The sequence below is a fragment of the Bidens hawaiensis genome, unplaced genomic scaffold (assembly GCF_021521415.1).
Source record: "Bidens hawaiensis isolate Kalapana, Puna unplaced genomic scaffold, B.hawaiensis_p1.1 tig00044143_1, whole genome shotgun sequence".
Taxonomy (NCBI): Eukaryota; Viridiplantae; Streptophyta; class Magnoliopsida; order Asterales; family Asteraceae; genus Bidens; species Bidens hawaiensis.
Window position 1 is genome coordinate 32,413 of NW_027497832.1, and position 25,266 is coordinate 57,678.

Genomic DNA, 25,266 nt, shown 5'->3' on the forward strand with positions numbered 1-25,266 from the left:
CCCGCCTTTCTCATTCCTTCTTCAGGTGACATTGCTGAAGTATTAAGAGTTAGTGCCTTGTGCGTGTAGCCTTACTATTAGTGCGGGTAGCCTTCCCTCATGGCTTGTATCCGCAGCTGCGGGAACAGGCGGGGTACTTTACCATTGGGAGGTTTTTCCTGCGGGAACAGCTGGCGTACTATGCGTAAGGTCTTCATCTCTCTGAGCATGGTGGGTCCTGCGGAACCAGTTGGTCTTTGCGCAGACGTAACCCATCAAGGTGTGTCTTGCGGGTCCAACTGGACTTTGCGGGGACCTACCTCTTCATATATCGTATGCATATACGTATTATAATAATTGAAAATGGAAATGTCGGCCATGAAATTGTAACATCATTCTTTTACGAGCGTATATTATATTGTTGAATTAATATATCATTTCACTATCTTTGAACTCATGTATTACACAATATATTTGTTAAATGATAAAATAATAAAGTCTATTATTTAAAATAAGGGAACAAAATTAAAAGTAAAAGAAAGAAATTAAATGTATAGTAAAAACAATAAGAAGTTTAAAATCTTAATTTTATAGATTTAAGAAAATCTCTTTATATACAACTTTTGTTGTTTTATCACAAGTATCATCATCGTCATCTAATATTAACAATTTTAGACCACGTCAACTAGTTACCTTTGATAATGCAATATATAGTGTCCAGTGGAAAAAGTTGGACTTCAAAGGAACAAATAAACCCTAAATTTAATATTTTCTACCTGTTTGATCTTCAATCAATTTTTATTTTTAATTTCATGATTATTTATACCCAATTGTTAAAATAGTTTTGATTCATAACCCATGGATATATAGCTAGGATAAATGAGATGAGAGATTAGAATATTAGAAAGGAAATTTGACAATTTTATAACCCAATTATGTAAATGTTTTTTGACCCAAGACCCATGAATAGCTAGAATAAAAAAATGAGATGAGAGATTAAAAGATTAAGAGGGAAAATTATGCTAGAATTGAATGTGAACTTGACACCTAAACCTTATTAGTTTACTTTAATTAAATGTTAATTTGACACATAAATCTCGCTATTTTAGTCTATTAGAAGAGTAAGATAAGATTCTGTTTTGGATTTTATGAATGAAACGTTGAGATAGTTTTCATCCATGAGAAAAACTATATATAATATATTAATTCTAGTTTTTAATCCGAAATCAGGATAAAATATATAGTTGAGGCAATATAACTTAAGTTTAATGGATCAATAAAACTTATGTTTGTTTGAATTTCCTATTTATGATTAGGACACAAAGATAAAATATCTATCATATGCAAATATGTATATTTCTTTTGGTTTTGCTCCATTCAAACGTGCATGTTGTGATTTTTGATATCTAGATGTGTGCATACTGTTTGTGAGTAGAAATTTCAATGACTCTAATAGACAGAATTCTTAGAAGAATCCTCGCAGTGTATTAGGATCACAGACAGACAGGATTCTCAGTAAGTATTATCATTAACTAACATTATCCTTTCATTATTGACTTGGTCTTGCAAGCAACGGTAATCAATTAATGTCCAGCTAAAACTTGTTCAAACCATTGAAGATTGGAGACGTTAAAGGCTGTTACAACATGATTAAGACAAAGATGTGCAATCCGTAAAGGTTCTACGATCTTCGGCAGGGCAATTAATGCTCATTATTGCTAGTTATTATTAGTTATCCTTCTTGTAACTATATAAAGAGGCTTTTTAGATCGCATAAGACACATTACACACACCCGAGCACACTTACCTTTACTCATAGCAGTGATCAAAGCACTTTCGCACTTGTAATCATCAATTTTATTAATATAATTTAGACAGCGGGATAGTTTTTACTCCCCGAGGTTTTTTGTCGCAGATCCTCTAAGAATCAAGAGTTTTTCCTCGCTAAATCGTTGTGTCACGTGCAACATTTACTTACTATTTTAATTATATATTCAAGCATCCTACCTCACTATCAAAGTTTGGTTACTCGATTATCCTCGAGTAATTTTTGACCAAAATAGTTTGGCGCCCACCGTGGGGTAAGTGGTGCTTTACACTCTAAAATTTTAGCACTCGTTATCAATCACATCCCTTTAATCGTCACTAATGGCATCTCAGTTGAAGCAATCATCATTTCCAAGCAAGTCGACTCGTCCTTCAACTCAATCTACGAGTGTGGGTCTGAACCAATCTTTATCATTGATGCCACCACCTCCAAGAAAGCCAGATAGCTCTGCAGAGAATACATCTACCAGCTTGTCATATCCACCATTTACTCGAGCCGAGGATCCTATCATGGTTTCGAAAAAAAATATCCTTTCTTTGTTCAACCAAGTCCGGAAGCAAATGGCCGAGCAACAACAAACCAACAAAATTCTTGAAAGAGATACATAAGTTGAAATCAGAAAAGCCCAAAGCAGCAGAGCCGATAGATATCTCACAGCCTAGGATGATGAACTTTGAAGCCTCAGGATCCAGAAGCAAAAGCAATGAAAATTTCGGCACATCAAGATCCTAGGGAAAAAGCATTGAGGATTTCATTCTTATGAATCATCTGCCTGAAGTTCAAAATCATGAAACGCCTACCAAGATCATAGCAATAAGGATCCCCGAAAAGATCCCAGGATTATCTCATAAGGATCCTAATACCGGTAACATCAGTCAGGATCCTATTTTAATTTCTAATAATGCTGGATCTGTGTAGGATTGATGAATCCTACGATGGATATGGAGTTACAAAAACTGAAGAACATGATTTCCAGCATACCTAGCATAGTTCAACCTATACCGGAAGTGACCACTGAGGTTTGCCTCACCAATATGTGATGTTGAAATCCCGAAACGTTTCCAAACTCCCAACATGAAGCTCTATGATGGAACAACAGATCCTGAAGAACATGTGGCTCAATACAAAGAAAGGATGAAGATAATACCTATCTCAGTAGATCTAAAGGTCTTCCTATTTATGAAAAGGCCTTGGATCAACTCCTACATGATCAGCCTTAAAATGGCTATTGAGTGTCCCTCCTAATTCAATTACATCTTTTGCACAGTTAGTTAACTCATTTAATAACCAATTTTCTTGCAGCGGGTCATTTGAGAAGTTAACTAATGATTTCTACAGGATCACCCAAAACGTGAAGAATACCTTAGAGATTATGTTGGCAAATTCGGCAGAGAAGCATTGGATATCCCAAATATTGATATGGCTAGAGCAGCCCAAGCTTTCAAGATGGGATTGAAGAGTGGTTCTCCATTCTATGAGGATCTTGTCATGAATCGTTGTATAAACTTAGATAAAGTTAGGAACCGGTCTTTATGGTTCATCAGGCTAAAAGAAGATCAAAGGATCCAAGAAAGGATCAATGCACATGCATATAGCTATGCTCATCCCAACCGGAAATTAGAACCTTCGTCCCAGCCATCATACAAATCTAAGCCTTAGTGTTGGGACCGGGATCTTTGATCCTCGTAGATCAGTTATTCTTGGCAGCTGTTTTTAGGACTAAGGATCCTAAATGATTGAAAGGATCCTCAACAGTCATCTTCTATTATATTCTAATCTATTTTTGCAGGTATAACACGTGCTTACTGGAATTACTATTATTACGGACGGGACATTTTACCTGGTCTTCCCTTCTCTTCCACGCTCCTAATCGGTCAAGTTGAAAGAGTAAAGCGAGCTTGGCCGAGATTATAGCTTAGGTAGTTATTAGCCGTTGTATTTCCTTGTGTGTGTGTATGTGTGTGTGTGTATCGAATTACAGCTGATCAAAACACACGACACATCACATAGCAAACATAGAACTCTTTGCAAACACTTTGTATTCACGATCAGCCGTAGTTCCATCACTTGTAATTCTTTTAAGCTTAATATAACTGGTAGTGATAGTTTTCACTACCCGAGGTTTTTATGCCGGCGCGATACTAGTTACCAAGGGCTTTTCCTCGTATAAATCCTGTTGTTCAACCCCTATTATTGTTACAAGATTATTTTGTTCATACCAGCACCAAGCCTCATTTACTACTTTGGTTACTTGATCCTTAGATTGATTTTTAACCAAAACACTTAGACAAGACCTAACAATAATAAAAATTAATTCTGTGCAGGGTGAAGACGATGAGGAAGAAGAATATCCAAGGATCAGCGATTATTTTTTTTCTGTTAACATGCCTGGAATAAGGTTTGCTATGCAGGATCTTGGAGATAATGCTCGATGGCCAAGGAAGATTGAAAAAGTTTCCTCCTGGAAAGATCAGTCCAGGTGGTGTGTTTATCATGAAAACTTTAGCCATACAACTGAAAATTGCATCGGTTTAAGGATAGAACTAAGCCACCTTTTGAGCAAAGGATACTTAAAGGATCATTTGGGAAGAAAGGGGAACAAAATACAAGAAGATAACAAGCCTACCGAAAGAGCACCATCCCCTCGAGATGCAAAAATAGTTAACCTCATATCAGGAGGATCCGACATTTGTGGTACCTTTTATTCTGCATTCAAAAGACATGCTAAAGAATCCAAGTCCGAGAAAGAAACCAGGCCCACCAGAACAACGATTCTCGTTGATAAAAAAGTTATAACCTTTGAAGAAGAAGGAAAAGAAAATATCTTGTACCCTCACCATGATGGTCTTTTCATCACATTATACATGGCAAATCATTATCTTCAAAGGATACTGGTTGATGGAGGAAGTTCAGTCAACATTACCCAGCTTAAAACCTTGAACAAAATGAACATTCCAAAAGATTAAATTTTAAAAATCCTCGGTGTTGGTAGGATTAAGCAGGGAAGTGAAGAACATAGTTGGAGAAATCAAGCTGCCTATCTATATAGAAGAGGTGAATTCAATCCTAAGATTTTGTATCATGGATTCATAATCCAGTTGCAATGAAATTTTGGGAAAACCATGGATCCAAAGCATGAAAGCAGTACCTTCCACATATCATCAATGTATCAAGATGCCAACGCCATGGGGAGTGGTTAAGATAGCAGGTGATCAACAAGAAGCCAAAGATTGTTACACATCCTCCATGAAACCATTCGTAAAATCAAGAAAGCATAGCAATCACAGAAAAAGGATCACGAGGTCTTAGAAGCAAACGAGAAAGACATGAAAGAAGTTATCCTAAGCCCAGATTATCATGAAAGCAAGATACTCCTAGGATCCTGTATCCATGAAAATATTGAATCAAGGATCCTATAGATTCTAAAGGAAAGAAATCTGCATTTGCCTGTAAACATGAAGACATGGCATGCATTTCTAAAGATATTATTACTCATAAACTTTGTATAGATAACAGCTTCAGGCCTATACATCAAAAGAAAAGAAAGTATGCACTCGAGAAGAACGTGATTATACAAAGAAAGGTAGAAAGGCTACTTAATACAGGGATGATAAGAGAGGTCAAGTTTCTTAGGTGGCTCGCCAATGTGGTAGTAGTGCCTAAGAAGAATGGAAAATGGAGAGTTTGCGTGGTTAACACCGACCTCAACAAAGCATACCTGAAGGATCCTTTCTCTTTGCCTTATATAGACTTAATGGTGGATGCAACAACAAGCCATGAAATGTTATCCTTCATGGATACCTCCTTAGGATAGCAACAAATCCAGATGGAACCATCAGATCAAGAGGATACAGCCTTCATGGAACCTACAGTATTTATTGTTACACTTCTATGCCATTTGGTCTTAAAAATGCAAGTGCAACAAATCAAAGGCTCGTCAACATGATATTCAAAGACAAGCTGGGGGGACACGATGGAAGTCTACATTGACGATATGGTGGTTAAATCTGAGAAAGTTGAGGATCATTTAAAGGATCTTTGGGAATCATTTGATATCTCGGACAAATTCAATATGAAGTTGAATGCTTCAAAGTGCCATTTTGGTGTAGAATCGGGAAAATTACAGGGGTATATGGTTACAAAGAGAGGGATATAAGCCACTCCAGAACAGATCAAAGAAATCCTTAACTTCAAATTCCCAACAAACACCAAGGATGTTTAAAGGTTAAGAGGGAGAGTAGCAGCACTCAGCATGTTAATCTCAAGATCCTCCTAAATATGTAAAGAGTTTTATGATATCCTGAGAAAGAATAAAAGATTCGAGTTGAGTGAACAACATGAAAAGCATTTCAAGAATAGAAGATATATCTATCCCTATCACCGTTATTGATGAAGCCAGAAAACAATAAGCCATTATCCTTATACTTGGTGCTATCCAAAACAACTATAAGTGTTGTGCTTGTCAAGGATCATGAAGGTGAACAACATCTTATCTATTATGTAAGTAAAAGTCTACTAGATGCAGAGACCAGGTATTCTCATTTAGTCCTAGCATTAGTCATGGCATCAACTAAATTTAGACATTATTTTGAAATACATGCTATCCATGTTAATCCTAATCCTATAAAGTGTGTTTTGAGAAAGCCATAAACATCAGGAAGGATGGACAAATGATTTTGTGGCTGATTTTAGTAGTGATATCCAACAAGAAGCAGATGTGGAGGCCCAACAGCTAAATGAAGTAGATGAAGAGCGGATCCTATTTGCTAATGGGGCATCCAATATAAGAGGATCAGAACTTGGAATCATACTAAAATCGCCACAAGGGGGGCATTATACCCCAATCCATCAGTTTTGGATTTCAAACAACGAATAATGAAATTGAATATGAAGCTTTAATTGCAGGAATACAACTAGCTAGGCGTAACATTCGTTACTTTTCAAACCTGAAAACCCGGCCCATTTTAATTTTTTCGGTTTTGTTTACAAATATATATATATATATATATATATATATATATATATATATATATCACGTTTCGTTGCACTTATTTTATGTCTATTTGTATCCGCATTCATTAAACCTATCTGTTTGATCGTTTCGATATAATTTTTGTTATTCATTAATATAATGTTCACAATGATTTACGGTTATTGTTTGTTCGTTGTCTATTCATTTTGTTCAATAAACGAAATTCCAGGATCTAAAGTTTTCATTTAAATGTTTAATCAATCCTCAGACTATTCGGGTAAGATGCGAAAATATCCAAGTTTATAACTTTTTATTTCATTTCAAAGTACAAGGTTCAATATGTAATTATAATTCAATTTCTATTCTTAATGTATATCATGAGAGACCAGAATTGTAATTTCACTTAAAATATAATGTTTTAAACCTACAGCCCCCCCCCCCTCGTGTTTAATCCATGTTTTCCGGCCAGCTAAATTCCGGCGACAGCTGAAGCTTTCCGGCAACCATAAAACCTCATTGAACATGCGTTTTAACTCAATTAAAGTTCGTGAAACTCGTAGACCATAATGACAAAACATAAATTAAAGATAATAATGTATAATAACACCGTATAATGAGAGTAGTGATCCCGTGAACGGCCGGAGGTTTATAAAGAACGCAATTAAGATCAACTAATTGTAAAAGCTTTAATTGCTAGTTTAAATATGGCCTAGGCCTTAAACTAAACTCGTACTAAGCATCAATTACATCTAAAACACTCTCTGTATCATATAATCAACCTTCAAAGTTCTTTTTCCGGCGATTCGTCATCCTCCGTCAATCTCAAACAATATCAGGTGATTTTTAGATGCTTTTGGATAATTTTTAGTTGTATATTAAAACCTTTAACCTAATTTTATCGAACATGGAACTAAAATGGCAGATTTAAATCCTAGGGTTTTCTCTTGAAGAAGATGAACATAAACATATATATATATATATATATATATATATATATGGGTCAAGTTATTCTACAAAGGGAGACAAAAATGAGAAGGATGAGAAGGATTTATAGCCACACATAAAAACCCTTCAAAAAAGATCAAAAATAAATAAATAAAAAATCATAACTCAAAATTTAATAAAAAATAAAAAAATAAAAACACCGTCTTCCTCGTTCTTAAAAAATAAAAAAATAAATAAAAAACCTTGAAAAAGACACAATGTTGAGTGAAAAAGACCATTGTGTCTTTTTGTTTATCATTGTGTTTTGTGTTATTTTCGTTATTGGTTGTGTCTTTTTTCCTTGACATTGTGTCTTTTTTCTTGATATTGTGTTATATTTTGTTCGGCATTGTGTAATATTTTGCGATTTATTGTGTCTTTTTTTAGTTATAATTGTGTCTGTTGTTTCTGCATTGTGTCTTTTCGGTCTTTTTTTTTAGGAACGAGAATGGTGAGGAAATATTTTTGTTTTTTTAATTTTTTATTTATATTTTGAGTTATGATTTTTTTATTAATTTTTTAGATTTTTTAGAGGTTTTTTGTGTGGTCACAAATTCTTCTCACCCTTCTCATTTTTGTCTCCCTTTGTATTTTAACTTTTCCCATATATATGTGTGTGTGTGTGTGTGTGTATTTATATTCCTAAACCAACTAACAGCTCAGCCCAACTGGTTAACTTTCTTGGTGTGGTCCAAAGGGCCGGGTTCAAACCCGAGTCTGGAAAGTTTTTTTTTTTTTTGTTTTTTTCTTTCATTACTATAAAAATCAAATAAAGGTTTTATAACTTAAATAAAACCATTTTAAAAATCAAATAAGGTTTTATAAAATCATTTTAAAAATTATTAAAAATCATTATAAATCAAATAAAGTCTTTTTAAGTTAAGTAAATTAATTATAAATTAATTTCAACAATTACAATCCAAAAACCCATTTTTTTTTTCATTTTCGTTAAGTTCATAAAATTTTGATTAATATATTATATTGTTTACTTTTTCGTTAATATTTATAGTTCGCTAACGTAGTCACTTCAAGATAAAATCTGTGCTTCGTAAATAATTAAGTTCTCAAATTAATAATAATTTATTAGTTGAAATAAAATTTAAATAATATAAATGTTAATATTATTTTATAATTCCTTTTTCGTTAAACTTTATATTTCATTAGCATAATCATTTTCGAGTTAAAACTATTGTTAAAATTTGTAATTCACAAATATTAGATTCCTCATAATAGCATTAAATTTTTATTCAAATGTTAGTTAACATAATATTTAATTAATTTAAAACGTTAAAATCCTATTAAAACTTAAAAATAATATTATTCTATAAAATGCTATAAAATACATCAAAATAATTCAAAATCCCTTTATCTAAATTATTCTTTAACTTTATCAATCTCGTTAGTTAGATTTTGTTTCGCTTTTAACTATAGTTCGTGAAGTTTCGATTGCTTCGGTTTCGTTATTGTGTTTTCGGTTTTTATTAAAAGGTTATCTTCGATTTTGAGGTGAGTTTCTTGCACCCCCTTTTAACGCTTTTACATTTTGAGGGTAGCATGTATATCGTATTCAAACGTTTACTTAGTTATTCTTTATTCAAACTACAATTCGTATTATGAACTTGTGTGTTTATTTGCTTACTTGCATTGTGCGTTTATCCGAGTACGTTGGTTGTCCCCAACTGGAAAGGACCTTGCTTGCGTTGCTACACATGTTCATAGAATTGTACAATTTCTTAAGAATTTATATCAAACTGTTTGATTCCCACCAAATACTTCTTAGTTGACTTTCTGTTTTATATACATGCTACAGGTACAATTATTAGAGGTTGAAGCAAAAAAGACACTAGAATTAGGTTACAAAATAATGGACAAGCTAATTCAGTTATTTTCTTTATTGAATGCATTTCTTTGTATAAACTTGTGTACTTGAAGTATAAATGAATTAATAATAATATTGTCACTTAAGTGTCACGTGTATTGAACAATTTGTACATCACGCTCGGGTATTTTCGCTTAAGCCGGGGTGTTACATAAGAATATGAAGATCAGAAATCTAAAGGTACGCGTTGATTCTATGTTAATTACTAACTATTTTAATGGATCCTATGCAGTAAAAGGTGAAAGGTTTGCCGTATACTTACAAATAGTCAAGGATTTGGCAAAAGAATTCAAGATCATCAACATAGAATAGGTTCCAAGAGAATGCTAAAGCCGACGCCTTAGTAAATCCTGGATCAATTCTCAAGATACCAACAGATAGCAAAATCCTAGTCATCCATGTCTTACATCCAGCAATTGACTCAGTTGATCCTGAAGTTTTTGAAATTTTTGAAATTCAGAATCCTCCCCGAGCAAAAGGATCATGGATCCTGCCGATCAAGACGTATTTGCAAAATGGAGAAATCCCATCTAACGAAAACAATCATAGATCTCGCGAATGAAAGTATATCGTTTTATTTTATTACATGATGTTATGTACAGGAAATCAATAGCAGATACTTATCTTAGACTTCTTGAGGATCTTGAGATCCAAGAGGTATTAAAAGATATTAACGAAGAAGATTGCGGTAACCAGACTAGGGGCAGATCACTCTTCTCCAAAGTACTAACAACATGATACTATTGGCCAACCATGAGAAAAGATTATATGGATTATGCTCAGAAATGTGATGCTTGTCAAAGACATGACAATGTGCTTCACCAACCGGTAGAACCAAATCATCCAATCACTTTCCTTTTGACCATTAATGAAATGGGGAATGCACATAGTAGGAAAGATGCCAAAGGAACCTAGGGGAATAGTATTCATGCTTGCAATGATGAACTGTTTCTCTAAATGAATTGAAGCTGAAACATTTATACAAGTCAGAGAAAAAGAAGTCACATCTTTCATAAAATGCAGTATCCTTACAAGGTTTGGGATCCCAGTATATGTAACATATGATAATGGATCCCAATTTATTGAAAAAGAACAGGTTTTTGTGCCATGTAGAGGATCAAGATGATAACGTCAAATCCTGTCCATCCTTAAACCAATGGACAAGTCGAATCCAGCAACAAGATTATCATCAGCAATTTAAAGAAAAAGTTAAGTGACAAGAAAGGAAAATGAGCATAAGAGTTACCTTTTGTCCTTTGGGCAGATAGAACTACAGCAAAGAGCTCAACGGGATAAACACCTTTCTCATTGGTGTTTAGTGCCGAAGCAGTACTTCCTACAGAAATGGTGATCCCAACAGCAAGGATCCATCTTCATGATCCCAAAAATAATAACAAATAGTTGATCCATGATCTTGACCCTATTGATGAAGTCAGAGGTCAAACTAAAATCAGGATAGCAGCCTACCAACAAAGGATCACTAAGGCATACAATAAAAGCATAAGGATAAGAAGATTTCAAGTAGGTGATCTAGTGCTCATGAAGACATTTAAGAATACTATCAAATCATATAATGGGAAATTCACACCTAAATGGGAAGGTTCATATCTAATAGATTCAAAAGAAGGTAAAGGAGCATATTGGTTGGCAACTCTGGATGGAGAAATCCTTCCAAAATCATGGAATGCTATACATCTCAAAACCTATTTCATGTAAGTTATAAAGTTATCCTTTGATGGATACCAGGTACGTATCTTATCTTTATTCTTTTCATTATTTCTATTATTATTCTTCAAAACAAATGCACTGACTTAAGGATCGGAGGGGTGTTAATCAGTCTAACACCCACCTTCACCAAGGTTTTAAAGTTTTGCAGAAATCCTCAAGGATCACGATACAAGACACCGGAGGGGTGTTGGCCATCTCTCTAAGGTTTAAGGATATAAACCCCTTCAAAGGTTTAAAAGGTTTTCATCTTTCTAGCATAAGGGTTTCTACACCCCAGCTAGGATCGCACGAAATCCAAGGATAATTCAAGATGGCGGGATCTGTACACGTAACACTTGCACGCAATTCCATTATTTTTGGTTATACTAGGGATTCAAAATAAAAATGTGGCAGACGTGTCACTCAGAAATCATGGCATTTACTTGTCATCCAAAGTTCGGCAGAAGTCCCAGGAAATGCGGGCTTGTCCCCGTCTAAGGAATTAACTGTATCATAAAAAACAAGAACTTCGGCATTTACGTGTCACCTATGATCACATAAGATTGAGTTTGTCCCCAGGGATCCTTGATCCACAAATTACACAAGATTGGGCTTGTCCCCTGGGATCCTTGATCCACAAATTACACAAGATTGGGCTCATCCCCACTAATCCTTGATCCAAAAACTTTAATGATTTTAGGGCTTGTTCCCAAGGATCCTTGATCCAAAAAAACTTTTCAGAAAAAGGATTCTTACGATCCCTAACACAATTTTCAAGTATCATCATGTTGGGGGCAATCCTATGGATGACTATGGGCAATCCTATGGATAACTATCAAGAACACAAAGGTTTAAAACCAAAAGATTCATAAATTAAAGTGCAGGAAATTAAAAAGATGACTTGGACTTCGTCCAAAAGAAGGACCATCCACCAAAGCCACCAAGATCCTAAGAGTAGAAAAAGGAAATTGTCTTGAAAGGCCCAACAGAGGGCATACATAAAAGATTGTTTTAGAAAGGCCATGCATGTCCAAATCATTGACACATTAAACAAGAAGATTGAGGCTTTCGCATCACCACCCTTATTATCCTCTCCAACAGCCACATCCTCCACATCTTCGCCATCCTTAGCCCCACCATCATCCTTTACCATAGGATCATTAACCCTAGAAGCTCCTTCACCTTTAAGAGCCGCCAAGGTCTTCTCCCAAGAAGTAATTTCCCAAAAAAAAGATATACAAACCCTTAAGCCGTTGCTTCCTCAGCCATCTTCAGCCTATCCTGAGCAATGATAATAGCGGTCTTCTTCCTAGCACCGGCCACATACCCGTCTAGATCTTGGACATGCCGAGCTTCAATATCCTTCCTCTCTTTGGCCATAAGAGACCCCAGTCGACCACATTCGTCCCTCATGGAGTCAAGTTCCTTGGTCAGATGATCCATCTTCTTCCTTCCGGCTTGAGCAACCTTCTCACCATTTAGCACATCCCTTTCCATCCTCCTAGCGTGCTTCTCCATCCCTTGGTAGTAGGAGCAAAGATGACCAATTCCCTACCAAATTATTCCAAAAAGGCATGAAAGAATAAGGCCAAAAAATCAAAGATGAAGATCAAGATCAAAGAACAAGAACTCACCGTGCGAAGGGTAGCTTCTAGCTTATCGAGGGTCTCTTCATGGTTCAATTATTCAAGGTCCTCATAAGAATTCTAGATCTTCCTCTTTTTTAAGGATGGCTTGGGAGGAACAGATGGGGGTGCTTCGATTCATGGGTTTACGGGTCACCGAAGCGAGTTTCTCTTATGTAATGATCACACCACCAGAAGAGAGGATGCTGGCAATATTATCAACATTAAAATTGAGACTCAGTTTCTTGGATCCTGTCAAGGATCACGTCAGGTTAGTCTCAAATTTAAATGCATTATACATGCTGATTAAAATATGCAGGATCTTCACCTTGAGACATAGCGGAATGGAAAGGCTAAGATTCAGAACTCACTTCTACACTCAGGGCTTTTGGAAGAAAATTCCTTTCAGCGGGTTCAACATTGAAAATGAGCTTCACCTTATCAGCAGTATCCTCGTGGGGAGTAGTGAGCTCGGAAAAGTTTATACCTACACAAATAATCAAGATTAGAAAAGGATAGAAGACAAGAATCACAAAACCTAAGAATCCTACCCTTAGTAACCCAAAGAATTGGAAGATCCTCTCCATTGATTATCGAATCCCTACGCACAAAAAAGAATTTACCCTTCCAATCTGAATCATTTTGAGTGCTTTTCAAGACGACGGGTTCTTGACCGGTTTTGGTTTTAAAGAGATAACGATGAGAACCGTAGGGACGATGATCATAAGCATAAGCAAGTTCCAAAATACCGAAGTTAAGGTCAAGATCAAAATCTTGGATCATACCTTCAAGAACAAAAAGGATCCTCCAAGCCATCGGCATGAGTTGAGCAAAACTCAAGCCGGTAACTTTAAAAAATTCAGTGATTAAGCTGGGGAACAGGTAGGTAAAACCAATCTTAAAAGGATGATAAGGGGAAAAGACCCACTCTTTCGATGCTAAGTCAGATTTGGAAATAGGGTCGAATGGTCTAAAAACAGCATTTTCATTAAAAGCTAAGGAAGATTTCAAGGCTGCAATATTAGAATCAGTAAAAGAACGCTTATCCTACCCGGAAAAATTAAGGATGCGTTGATAAATGAATTAATACGTCGAAACACCCGAAGCAGATGGATACGATTTAGTCGTCTTCTCCCCATGATCCGACGAGAAACAATAATAAAAGCAATTAAGAAAGAACAGGAAGTTATCTAGAGAGCAATGGAAAACAAGCAAGAGAAGAAGAAGTTAATAAACTATAAAGGGCAATGACCATTCCTCGATTGTCGCTTCACGTCAAATCAGACTGAGTAACCATTATTTAGTGAGGAAGGTTTTAAAATTGAAATATTTACAGCCACAAATAGTTGGATACAACTGTAAATATTTGGGGCAGCTGTTGTGGGTAGAAATTTCTAGAATCCTGACAGATAGAATCCTTAGGAGAATTCTCGCAGTGCATCAAGATCACAGACAGATAGGATCCTCAGTAAATATTATCATTAACTAGCATTATCCTTTCACCATTGACTTGGTCTTGCAAGCAACGGTAATCAATTAATGTCCAGCTAAAGACTTGGTCAAACTACTGAAGATTGGAGACGTTAAAGGCTGTTACAACATGATTAAGACAAAGATGTGCAATCCGTAATGGTTCCAAGATCTTCGCTAGGGAAATTAATGCTCATTATTGCTAGTTATTATTAGTTATCCTTCTTGTAACTATATAAAGAAGCTGTTTAGATCGCATAAGACACATTACACACACTCGAGCACACTTACCTTTACTCATAGCAGTGATCAAAGCACTTCCACACTTGTAATCATCAATTTTATTAATATAATTGAGACAACGGGATAGTTTTTACTCCCCGAGGTTTTTTGTCGCATATCCTCTAAGGGTCAAGAGTTTTTCCTCGTTAAATCGTTGTGTCACGTGCAACATTTACTTACTATTTTAATTATATATTCAAGCATCCTACCTCACTATCAAAGTTTGGTTACTCGATTATCCTCGGGTAATTTTTGACCAAAACACATACCATATGTTTTGTTTGTTACCTATATATTTGCATATTATTTATTTGAATATATATATATATAGGGAGAGGATCAAGAGAAAACTCACCTTTAGAGAGAAAACTAAAAAACTCCTAAAGAATTATTTTTAATTAAAAATAAAAAAATATTTCAAAATTCTGTTTTAGCCATTATTCTTATATTTTCTTATATTTCACTCAAAAAATATAAAAAAAATATAAAAATAATAAAAAAAACCCGCTGTAATGCACATACGTATTACTGTGCGATACTATTGTATTACACATGTGTATTACTATGTATTTTTAAGTTTAATAGTGTTTTATTGCATATATTCAATATTTGTGTATTGTATATGTGTAGTATTGTTGTATCATATGGAAAAAAAATAATAATAAAATAAAAGTCGATGTGGTGCACATGTGCGTTAATGTTGTATTACACATACGTACTAATGTGTATTCGATGTGGTATCAGTCTTATATTGCATATATACAGTAGTGTGTATCAAATATTTGCAATAGTGTTGTATTCTATGCAATACAAACATTTTTGCATATATGAAATATACAATATTACACATGCGCACTATACCGACAAGGTTACCGAAAAGTTTTTTTTTTTTTTTGAACCAATAACAACATATAAGAATAATGGAAAAAAAAAGAAACTTCAAAAAATATTTTTTTCAAAGTTAAAAATAGTTTTTTAAAGTTTTTAGGAGTTTTTAAGTTTTCTCTTTAAGAGAAATTTTCATTAGAACCCACCCATATATATATATACATGTATATTGTTTTTTATCTACATATGTGCATAACATGTTTATTTTATAAAAGAAAACATCCATTTTGTGTTACCTTCACGTGGACAACATCTACTAATTGTTATGTATTGATTGAATAAATATGTTGATATCATTGATGATTCTCATATATAGGTATATAAAACTCAATCACACTATCAATGGTACGACTCAAATCACTTTAAAGACATAAATTACTAAACTAGAAAAAAATTCTAGCCCAGCTTCAAATGGGGCAGGGTCAAAGAAAAAGCATCATGGAAAAATCAGCATTTAAAATGATAGCTACAAGGACTTGAAACGGGATCTCTAGGAAACATAACAAAGTACCTACCAGTATATAACAATCTTTTGTTGGTAAAACCAAGCAAAACAATAATATCCAATTTCAGATACAAATTCTAAAAAGCTTATGGAACCTAAAGCCGTAGGATTATAGGGCATGCACACTATTAAACAGTACACAACACACATATGCAACTACATACAAACTATAAAACATATATGTTATCCTTGGAACACTAGATTGAAAAGGTTTGCTGATGTCATCGATGACGTAAACGCGCACATATGCACACATACATAAAATCTAAAGAAAACACTATTTAAAAATAGCCTACACATGTACATGTCACCAGAAAGTGTGCATGTGTTTATCGTCGGACAATATAGCCTTGGAATCTTGCAACATATAACTATATAAGAGATGATTAGTTAATTAGTTGCCAAGAAAAGAACTATTTAACAGATTACATAAGGTTTTAAGAGATTAGTATTCTAGATAAGTTTTCAAGTTCTCATGAAATAATATTGTTTCATTTGATCTCTACTGCATGTGTATATATTGACTGAAAACTGGAGGGTATTTAACGATATATATAGATAAGTTGGCTCTCCTCGATAAGATAGGTAACCGTCGGCGAATGTCGGTAACTGAGAGTGGATAAAGATCGACTTCGTTGACAACAAATTACTAAGGGATCATCGACCGAAAATTATGAACAACAACATTAGCATCGAAACAAATGGAGGATGTTATCGACAGATGACCAATGACTTGTCACTAGATAAGTTATTAGGTCACAAATTAACTTATTTTTAAAATTGAGTTAAGTGTCATTTTGGTAGCTGTGGTTTGACCAACTATGCAATTTTAGTACCTATATTTTTATTTTATGCAAATGATTACCCCAATTTCACAAAACTTGCATTTTTAGTACTTTTTTTAACTCCGTCTATTTTATCAGTTAAGTCAAGGGTACTTTCGTAATTTTGTAATTTTCTTAATTTTTTCTTTTCTTTTAAATGTCTTCCCCCTTTTTAAATGCCGGCGACATTCACCCCCACCGGAAGTCCACTGCCGGAAACTACTTCAGCTCGTCAGCGAACGCACCAGGTTTGCTGGAAATGTTCGTGAACTCAATCGTCGTCGTCGCTTCGTACTAAACCATCATAAGCCTAATCCCTCGCTGCTCGTTCTTCACCAGTGATGGCGGTTAGGAAGGCCGATGGCTGCTGCCATATCTCCGGCAGTAGCAGCAGCGGCAGCGACAATCTGGTTCAATTGGTGGCAATGACTATAACGGCTAGGGTTCCGCCACAGTATCCAACAATGGTGGAGAAGAACGAGCAGCGACGCATTAGGCTTATGACGGTTCAGTACGAAGCGACGATGACGATGAAGTTCACGAATATTTCCGACAAACCTGGTGCGTTCGCTGACGAGCTGAATTAGTTTCCGGCAATGGACTTCCGGTGGGGGTGAATGTCGCCGACATTTAAAAGAGGGGAAGACATTTAAAAGATAAGAAAAAATTAAGAAAATTACAAAATTATGAAAGTACCCTTTTCTTAACTGATAAAATAGACGAAGTTAAAAAAGAGTACTAAAAATACAAGTTTTTTGAAACTGGGGTAGTCATTTACATAAAACAAAATATATGTACTAAAGTTGCATAGTTGGTCAAACCACAGGTACCAAAATGACACTTAACTCTTTCAAAATTAGAAAACTAAATGACCTTCGAACACTTTTATACATAGTAAACAAGGAAGTTAAATGAGAAACATACACAGTCCATAAAGCTACAAAAGGTACATACATAGTGCGAGAACACACAGTAAATTATTCTCTGTTAAAATAACGCTGGAATACGAAACATAAAGCAACAAAAAAAATTTTATATACACCATGCATTCTATAAACTAGAATTTCAAAAAGACAGCTCACATACATAGTACAAGAAACACATCACGTCACTTCAAAAGATCAAAAAAAAAAAAAAAAGTGGTAATTTCATCATTTTATGCAACCTAGGGTGAGAAATAAACAAATTCACTCAAAACAATAATCAAATTAATCAAACTAGCAGAATTAACTGTACCGTAATCAAATTAACCTGTTTATAATCAAGTTAATCAACTTAAGTAAAAGTGACCGGTTTTCAAAACCTCTTAATAAAAGGTTTTGGTTTGGTTTTCAAAACCAAACCACACCAGTGTTTTGCTACTTTTCATCAATAAAGAAAAATAACATATCAACAACTGAGTTAATTAAACATGTCCAAATTCACTCTATCCTACTCAATCAACCAAAACATAGCTGGTTTTCGAAGCCTCTTAATAAAAAAATTTGGTTTCCATTCAATCATGACTCGATACCGAACCGAACCACTTTGTGCTACTCTACATTACTAACATATATAAGATATCATAGTCAAAGACACAAAATGCTCTCCACACGAGCATTACAAAACTAACTTTACACGCATTGCTTCTATATATACCACCACTCCAACCATGTAATGAAATCACACACAAACACTAGCAACCCATCGCAACTCCGCCACCTTTCTTACCCTAACATGACCACGAATATAAAACAACCACCACCATCGCCACCACCGTCACAAATTGAGTTAACCTTCACTTCAACCGCCATCCATTCCAACACCCACGAAAACACTTTAATCCTAATCAAAGACCTATGTTTCCTCATATTATCCCGTTGTCACGCGGGTTACTTCCGTATCACACTCTCCCTCTGCTGTCAAACCCTACTCTGGAAAACCCTAAAAGACCCGCCTGAAAACCCCCACACTTACCGCAAAATACTCGCACTCTTCCCGTCCACCGCCTTCCTCCTCTTATGGTCACTCTCCCTGCTCATTTTAGCGTCCCTATCTGTCCTATACATCTTAAGATGCGCACTATTCACCAACATGGTCAAAACCGAATACCTCAACAACATAGGAGTCAATTACCTTTTTGCCCCGTGGATATCATGGCTTTTGTTACTCCAAACGGCACCGTTTTTGACACCCAAAACTTATTATTATTTTTACCTTTGGTGGGTGTTTGTTGTTCCTATATTTGTACTTGATGTAAAAATATACGGACAGTGGTTTACTAAAGGCAAGAGGATATTATCCAAGGTGGCAAATCCGGCAAGCCAGTTGTCGGTAGTGGGCAACTTTGTCGGGGCTCGGGCGGCCGCGCAGATGGGGTGGAAGGAGAGTGCTATGGTGTTGTTTACGTTAGGGATGGTGCATTATATGGTTGTGTTTGTGACACTTTATCAAAGGTTGTCGGGGAACACGTGCCTGCCTACGATGCTTAGACCGGTTATGTTCTTGTTTATTGCGGCTCCGAGTATGGCGAGTTTGGCTTGGGACTCGATTTCTGGGACGTTTGATCTTTTGTCGAAGATGCTGTTCTATCTTTCGTTGTTTCTCTTTTTGTCCCTGGTATGACTACTTTTCACTACTTTTATTAAAAATATTATTTGACTATTATTAACCACCAACCCGTTTAATATGTTGAGAAAATAGGTTAAATAGAGTTCGGGTTACATGATTTTAAGTGTGTAAGTTAGGGTTGGCGTTTTTTTTAAACACATAAAAGCATGGGTAATCACCAAACTAACCTTGTAGATCAAGATAATTAAACCAATAGTTATGAGACCAGCTGATCGCTCTATTTGTTGTTGGTTATATCGGTCTTAAAAACTGGTTTTGTGGTTGTTCGCGTCTTAAAATTCAGTTTATTGATCTTTAAAATCCGGAGAGTTTTATATATAAGAATAAGATTGACGTTTTTCTGAAGGAAAGCAATTTACATAATTTAGCATAGCTAGAAATGAGACATAAATTATATATTCCACGCAATCAAGTTTGTAGACCAATTGTTTGAAAAGCAATGAGATTTTATACAAGTGAACATGAATTCAACAAGTAACTTAATTCATTTAGGACGCGTTCGTTTCACGGACTTTTTTTTAAGGAATTGGAATTGGAATGGAATAGAATGTTTGAGAATCCCTATCATGTGTTTGGTTGGTTAATATGTATTGGAATTGGTTTCGAGCTGACAAGAGTTTTTGCACTGGACGGGTCGGGTTTCGGTTTCCTTTGTTTCTTTATGGTCGGTTTCGGAGCACTGGATGGGTTGGGTTTCGGTTTCTTTTGTTTGTTTTTGGTTGGTTACAGATTCGTTTTCGGCCTTTTGTTTCGTTGTGGTCGTCTTTTCAGTTTCATTTCTGTTCGGTTTCAGTTTTTTGTTTCGTTTTGATCGATTTTTCGGTTTCCATCAATTCGGTTCAGTTTTTTTTTTTTTTTAAGAACGAGGGCAAAGGCGGAAACATTTTAGTTTTTTTTACATTTTTCGATTTTTATTTATATTTTGAGTTATAATTTTTTTATTAATTTTTTTTGGAGGAGTTTTTATTGTTAATAAGAAAATCCTTAACAATCCTTTAAAATAGGTGGGATTTTAAAATCTCATGAAATGTGGGATTTGATGGGATTTAGTTTACATTCCCATTCTTTCATTTAATGAAACGAACATATCAATTTATGGGATTTAAAATCTCATTCCTTATAATTCCTTTCAAATCCTTGAAACGAACAAGCTCTTACAGCAAGATAAGGTACGGTATGGAATTACCAACACAGATAACGTTGATTGCGTAGCATTCATGATTAGTTTGTTAAATATTCTTACTTGTAATTTAGCTCGACTTAATTTGGTAGTAAGTAGTTAGTTCCTACCAAGTTTCTAGTTGAGTTCAAGTTGAAGGTAATCCGTTTGTTGACTCGTTCAAATTATTTTTCTTCTTTTATAATTCCCTTCTATATTGTTAGATTGTACTGTGTTAATTGAGACTAGTATAATTTGATGTTGTTGCTCACTTATTATTTAAGATGTTCGTTGATTTTAAGTTGCCAATACCACTTAGTAGAATACGAGCCCCGCTTTAGGTTTATACTAAAGAATATGATTTGTGCCGGCTCGAGGCATATTAAGAGCCTCGGCCTGAACTGATATTGGCTCGTTTATTGAACATTGATAATAAATAACCGTTCATAGGTTCATCTGTTAACTTGATGTTGAAATTGTAAGTCCTTATTAATGGTATGCTAAATGCTTAAAAAATGATCATTCACCATATAAGATATCGTACACAAGTGGGATTTGTCTTTGTTCTATAAACAACAAATTTAGCATCCATATATATTTGTCTTAGCTACCTAGTAGTTCGGGGCGGGACTCAAGCTGACGCTTTGAAACAACAGGAACTTATTCATGTCAAATTTAGCATCCATATATATTTTTCTTAGCCGCAATTATTTTTCACTTTTAGCCCCGCCCCGAAACCACATGAACGCAAGCAGATATTCTCTAATTTAAATTTGTAACAATAACTTTTACAAGTATTTAATCTGTAGACAAATTCATGTTAATAATTTCGATTTACATTAAATACAATATTCAGAAACAAGTCTAAAGAGGTATGCGTTTTAGATGGATTCAATAAAACTGAAACCTAAATTTTATTTTATAATGTTTGGTTTTCTGAACTCATTGGAATTTGAATAAGAATTTAAAAAACAAAATATTTTGGTTCGAGAATGAATTGAAATTAATTCTCCTAAGTTTCTTCATGTGATGAGTTAACATGGATTCAACAAATAAATTGTAATCTCTCACACGTCGCACCATCCCCGTTCTTTTACCAAGATTGTAAAATGATTGGTTAGAACTTAGAAGTGACTGAGTGGCCTCATCTTCTTTGCGCCTTGTGGCTATTAACTAGAGGTGTATAAGACTGGTTTTAAACCCAAACTAAACCGGTGTATAAATCGGATCGGTTTGGTCAACGGCTGGTCAAAACTGGTTTAAAAGCAAGATAGGCCGGCCTGATCTATCGGTTCGGTCCGGTTTAGCCGGTTCAGTTTTAAAACCAGTTTGGTAGATCTTAATGGGAACTAGTCCTAAAACTGACGGTTTGGGTTGGTTTGAAAACCAATTTGGATGAAACCGGTTTTAAACCCAAACTGGTTTGGTTTGGTTTGCTTAAAACTGCTCGCAAACCGGTTTTTTTAACACCTCTACTGTTAACAGCATACCGCCTCATGGCCTCATGTTCCCGTAATGTCCCCAAACATTTGTGTTGTAATGATTTGATGATGAAATGGTGGATGAGGTAGTAGAGGTGCCACCAACTACACCTAATTTAAAGTCGTCGTAGCCGCCGCCCTCACAACAATCATGGTTGCACCCACTCAACATCATATTTCTAATCTATTTAACAAATTTAAAAACTAAACATTATTATTGCTTTATCAACCAAATTGCATCACAAATTCCTATTTATTTGAACATTTCAATCCTATGACAAATCCAGTTTCTGCAAATTACGATTTGCTTGGTACACTTTTAGTATTTTGTTTGTATATCAATTTAGAAAAAACAAGATAGCATATGCTAGATCAGATAAGATGTCATCTTCCAAAATAAAATATGGTAGTTAGATGTAAAAACAAATATAACATTTCTTATAACTTGTATTGTTACCAATAATTTGGCATTTCTCAAGATGGTACATAATCTTGATGTTCATATAATTAAATTCATAAATTGTCATTTTCAGTCATGATTTATTTATACTAATAAGAAGAAAAACACAATTTGACATCTTATTTCTAACATTGTTTATATTTCAGACATTCGATATAAGAAGTCTAAAATCAGTTTTAGAATCATATAAGACAACTGATAAAAAAATTAATTTTGAATCAAAATAAAACAACAGATAAAAAATATATATTGTTCAGTGAGAAATCCAAACTCCTAGTTTAATAGAGCGGTTAGAGTACCACTTTAAATGTGTGTTGTAAAAAAAATAAGGATCTCATTTAAAGCAACTTTTAGAAACTAAAAGGATTAGGACATGCCAAGATTAATTAAGTTATAACGGTGAAGAAGCGTGGATCGACTTACTTGTATACGATCAACGTTCATCGGGTACGAGTGTGCTATATCACCGATGGTTTTCCGGAATACGAGTTCTTCCACCTACAAAACGGACAGCACCGTGAGCTTACCCCTTAGAAAGGGACAGAGGGGTCCTCTTTGGGGTAACCCTCCGGTATGAGAATAAGATATTGTAGGAGAAGATAATAAGAATGTGAAAATGAGTAAGGACTTGGAATATATTTTCTTGCCTGGCTCCAACTGTGGAGGTGGTGTGGTATTTATAGTATTAGGGTTTCCAATGATTGGGCTCAGACCCAATTAGGGCCTTTTTGGCCTCCTCCTATTGCTTCGCGCCACGTGTACTTAGGACATCTGGTGCTTTTTCATTGATTATTCTCTGACCAAGGTATTTTACCTGACCCATGTGCCATCACGTGGTGGCACATGGGTTTTGCTGAGTTGTCCACCCTTCATTGGCAGCTGTCAACATCAGGACATTCTTTATTCCTTAAAAGATACCTTCTGGAAGGTTGTCTGATGAGTACAATCATGGTTGTCCTTATCCTGATTTGGGTTAGACTATTGTCTCATTTGTTGTGTTGTCCTTTATGCGCCTATCCCGGGGATGCGCAAGGTCTTCTCTTTATTCTCACGCGCAGATGTTTCATGCGCAGATGTGATATGCGTGAGCATGTGATATGCGTAAGCATATGTGATATGCGTGAGCATATGCGATATGCGTGAGCATATGCGATATGCGCCACGCGCAGATGTGATATGCGTGAGCATGTGATATGCGTGAGCATATGTGATGCGTGAGCATATGTGATATGCGCCACGCGCAGATGTGATATGCGTGAGCATATGCGATATGCGCCACGCGCAGATGTGATATGCGTGAGCATGTGATATGCGTGAGCATATGCGATGCGTGAGCATATGTGATGCGTGAGCATGTGATATGCGTGAGCATGTGATATGCGTGAGCATGTGATATGCGTGAGCATATGCGATGCGTGAGCATATGTGATGCGTGAGCATGTGATATGCGTGAGCATGTGATATGCGTGAGCATATGCGATGCGTGAGCATATGCGATGCGTGAGCATATGTGATATGATTGAGCATATGTGATATGCGCCACGCGCATAGGTTTTGGCTTTGTGTCTTCATGACATCCTGATTTCAAGCCTCTTGTCTATATCTTGTGGGTTGACCCGCCCCGCTCGATGTTAAGGCGGGTGCGTACCCCTTCAAACGGTTTACAAATAGAGGTAAATAGGTAACCCGAGATATTAGTTTTCTAGGGTAATAATACAATGGTTTAGTAATTAAACGCTCAAAAAGGATTACTGTGCCACCAAGATTAATTCAATTATGTTGAGAATTGAGGTAAATACAAACTCTATATGAAACTAACCAAACCCTTTGAATATGTGTAAATATATATAGGTAACAAGACCAAATTTGTTCAAGAATTCAATGAAGAAATTCAATGTGGTGTGGTGGGCTTATTCCTATCCTTTAACAGTTTTGGCGTTGGCTTCAACAGAATATGCTCAGGACACTAGGAGTAGCTTTGCTCATTTGCTTATGCTTCTACTTTCTGCACTTTCGGTTATGGTTTCAGTAGTTCTAATGATATATACCGCCCTCAACACAGACATCCTCTTGCCTCCGGATGACGCTGGCGATCCCACAATCGCAACTCTTGCTATAAACATTAGTAGCTAAGTTTGGATTCGTGTTTAGAGTCATCCTTGTCATGATCCTTAGGTCGTGATTATGTGTAGCTCAGTACCAATGAACCAATGATAATGCATATCAATATCAAGTAATTCCTAGTTACTTCATCAACCTTTCTCCTTGTTTTAGTATTACTAGAAAGGTGTTGTTTTAGTATTACTAGAAAGGTGTCTACGCGATGCGGTGGGATACAAAAATCCTAGTAATCATGTAACAATTATAGATGTTCAAGGTTCGTTTGAAATTGTGAAAGCGTTTAAACTAATCACCACTTTTGGTCAGCCGGTTTCTGAATGTTCAAACTATAGCAAACGGTTTGGTCTACGGTTTATACAAAAAATCGGCCATATAAAACCTACCAGGACTGTAAACTTATTATTGAAGCTCAATGCGTGAAACCAAACTGTTAATAATGATTCAGTTTAAATTTTCAACGATTCAGTTGCGATTTTCATGATAAAAAAATCA

The 25,266-nt window shown here is 35.4% G+C and overlaps 2 protein-coding genes across 2 annotated transcripts; both read left to right on the plus strand.

Moving 5' to 3' along the window:
* Positions 1–2,742: 2,742 nt before the first annotated feature.
* On the plus strand, positions 2,743–4,773 carry LOC143594736 (uncharacterized). The gene is made up of 4 exons (XM_077073979.1): positions 2,743–2,826; positions 3,146–3,305; positions 3,597–3,694; positions 4,132–4,773. Exons 1-4 carry the CDS (start codon positions 2,743–2,745, stop codon positions 4,771–4,773), a joined length of 984 nt encoding a protein of 327 aa, XP_076930094.1.
* Positions 4,774–18,628: 13,855 nt separating this feature from the next.
* Positions 18,629–24,868, plus strand: LOC143594735 (S-type anion channel SLAH4-like). The gene is made up of 2 exons (XM_077073978.1): positions 18,629–19,541; positions 24,505–24,868. The coding sequence occupies exons 1-2, from the start codon at positions 18,660–18,662 to the stop codon at positions 24,784–24,786; spliced, it is 1,164 nt and encodes a 387-aa protein (XP_076930093.1). The 5' UTR covers positions 18,629–18,659; the 3' UTR covers positions 24,787–24,868.
* Positions 24,869–25,266: the final 398 nt, after the last annotated feature.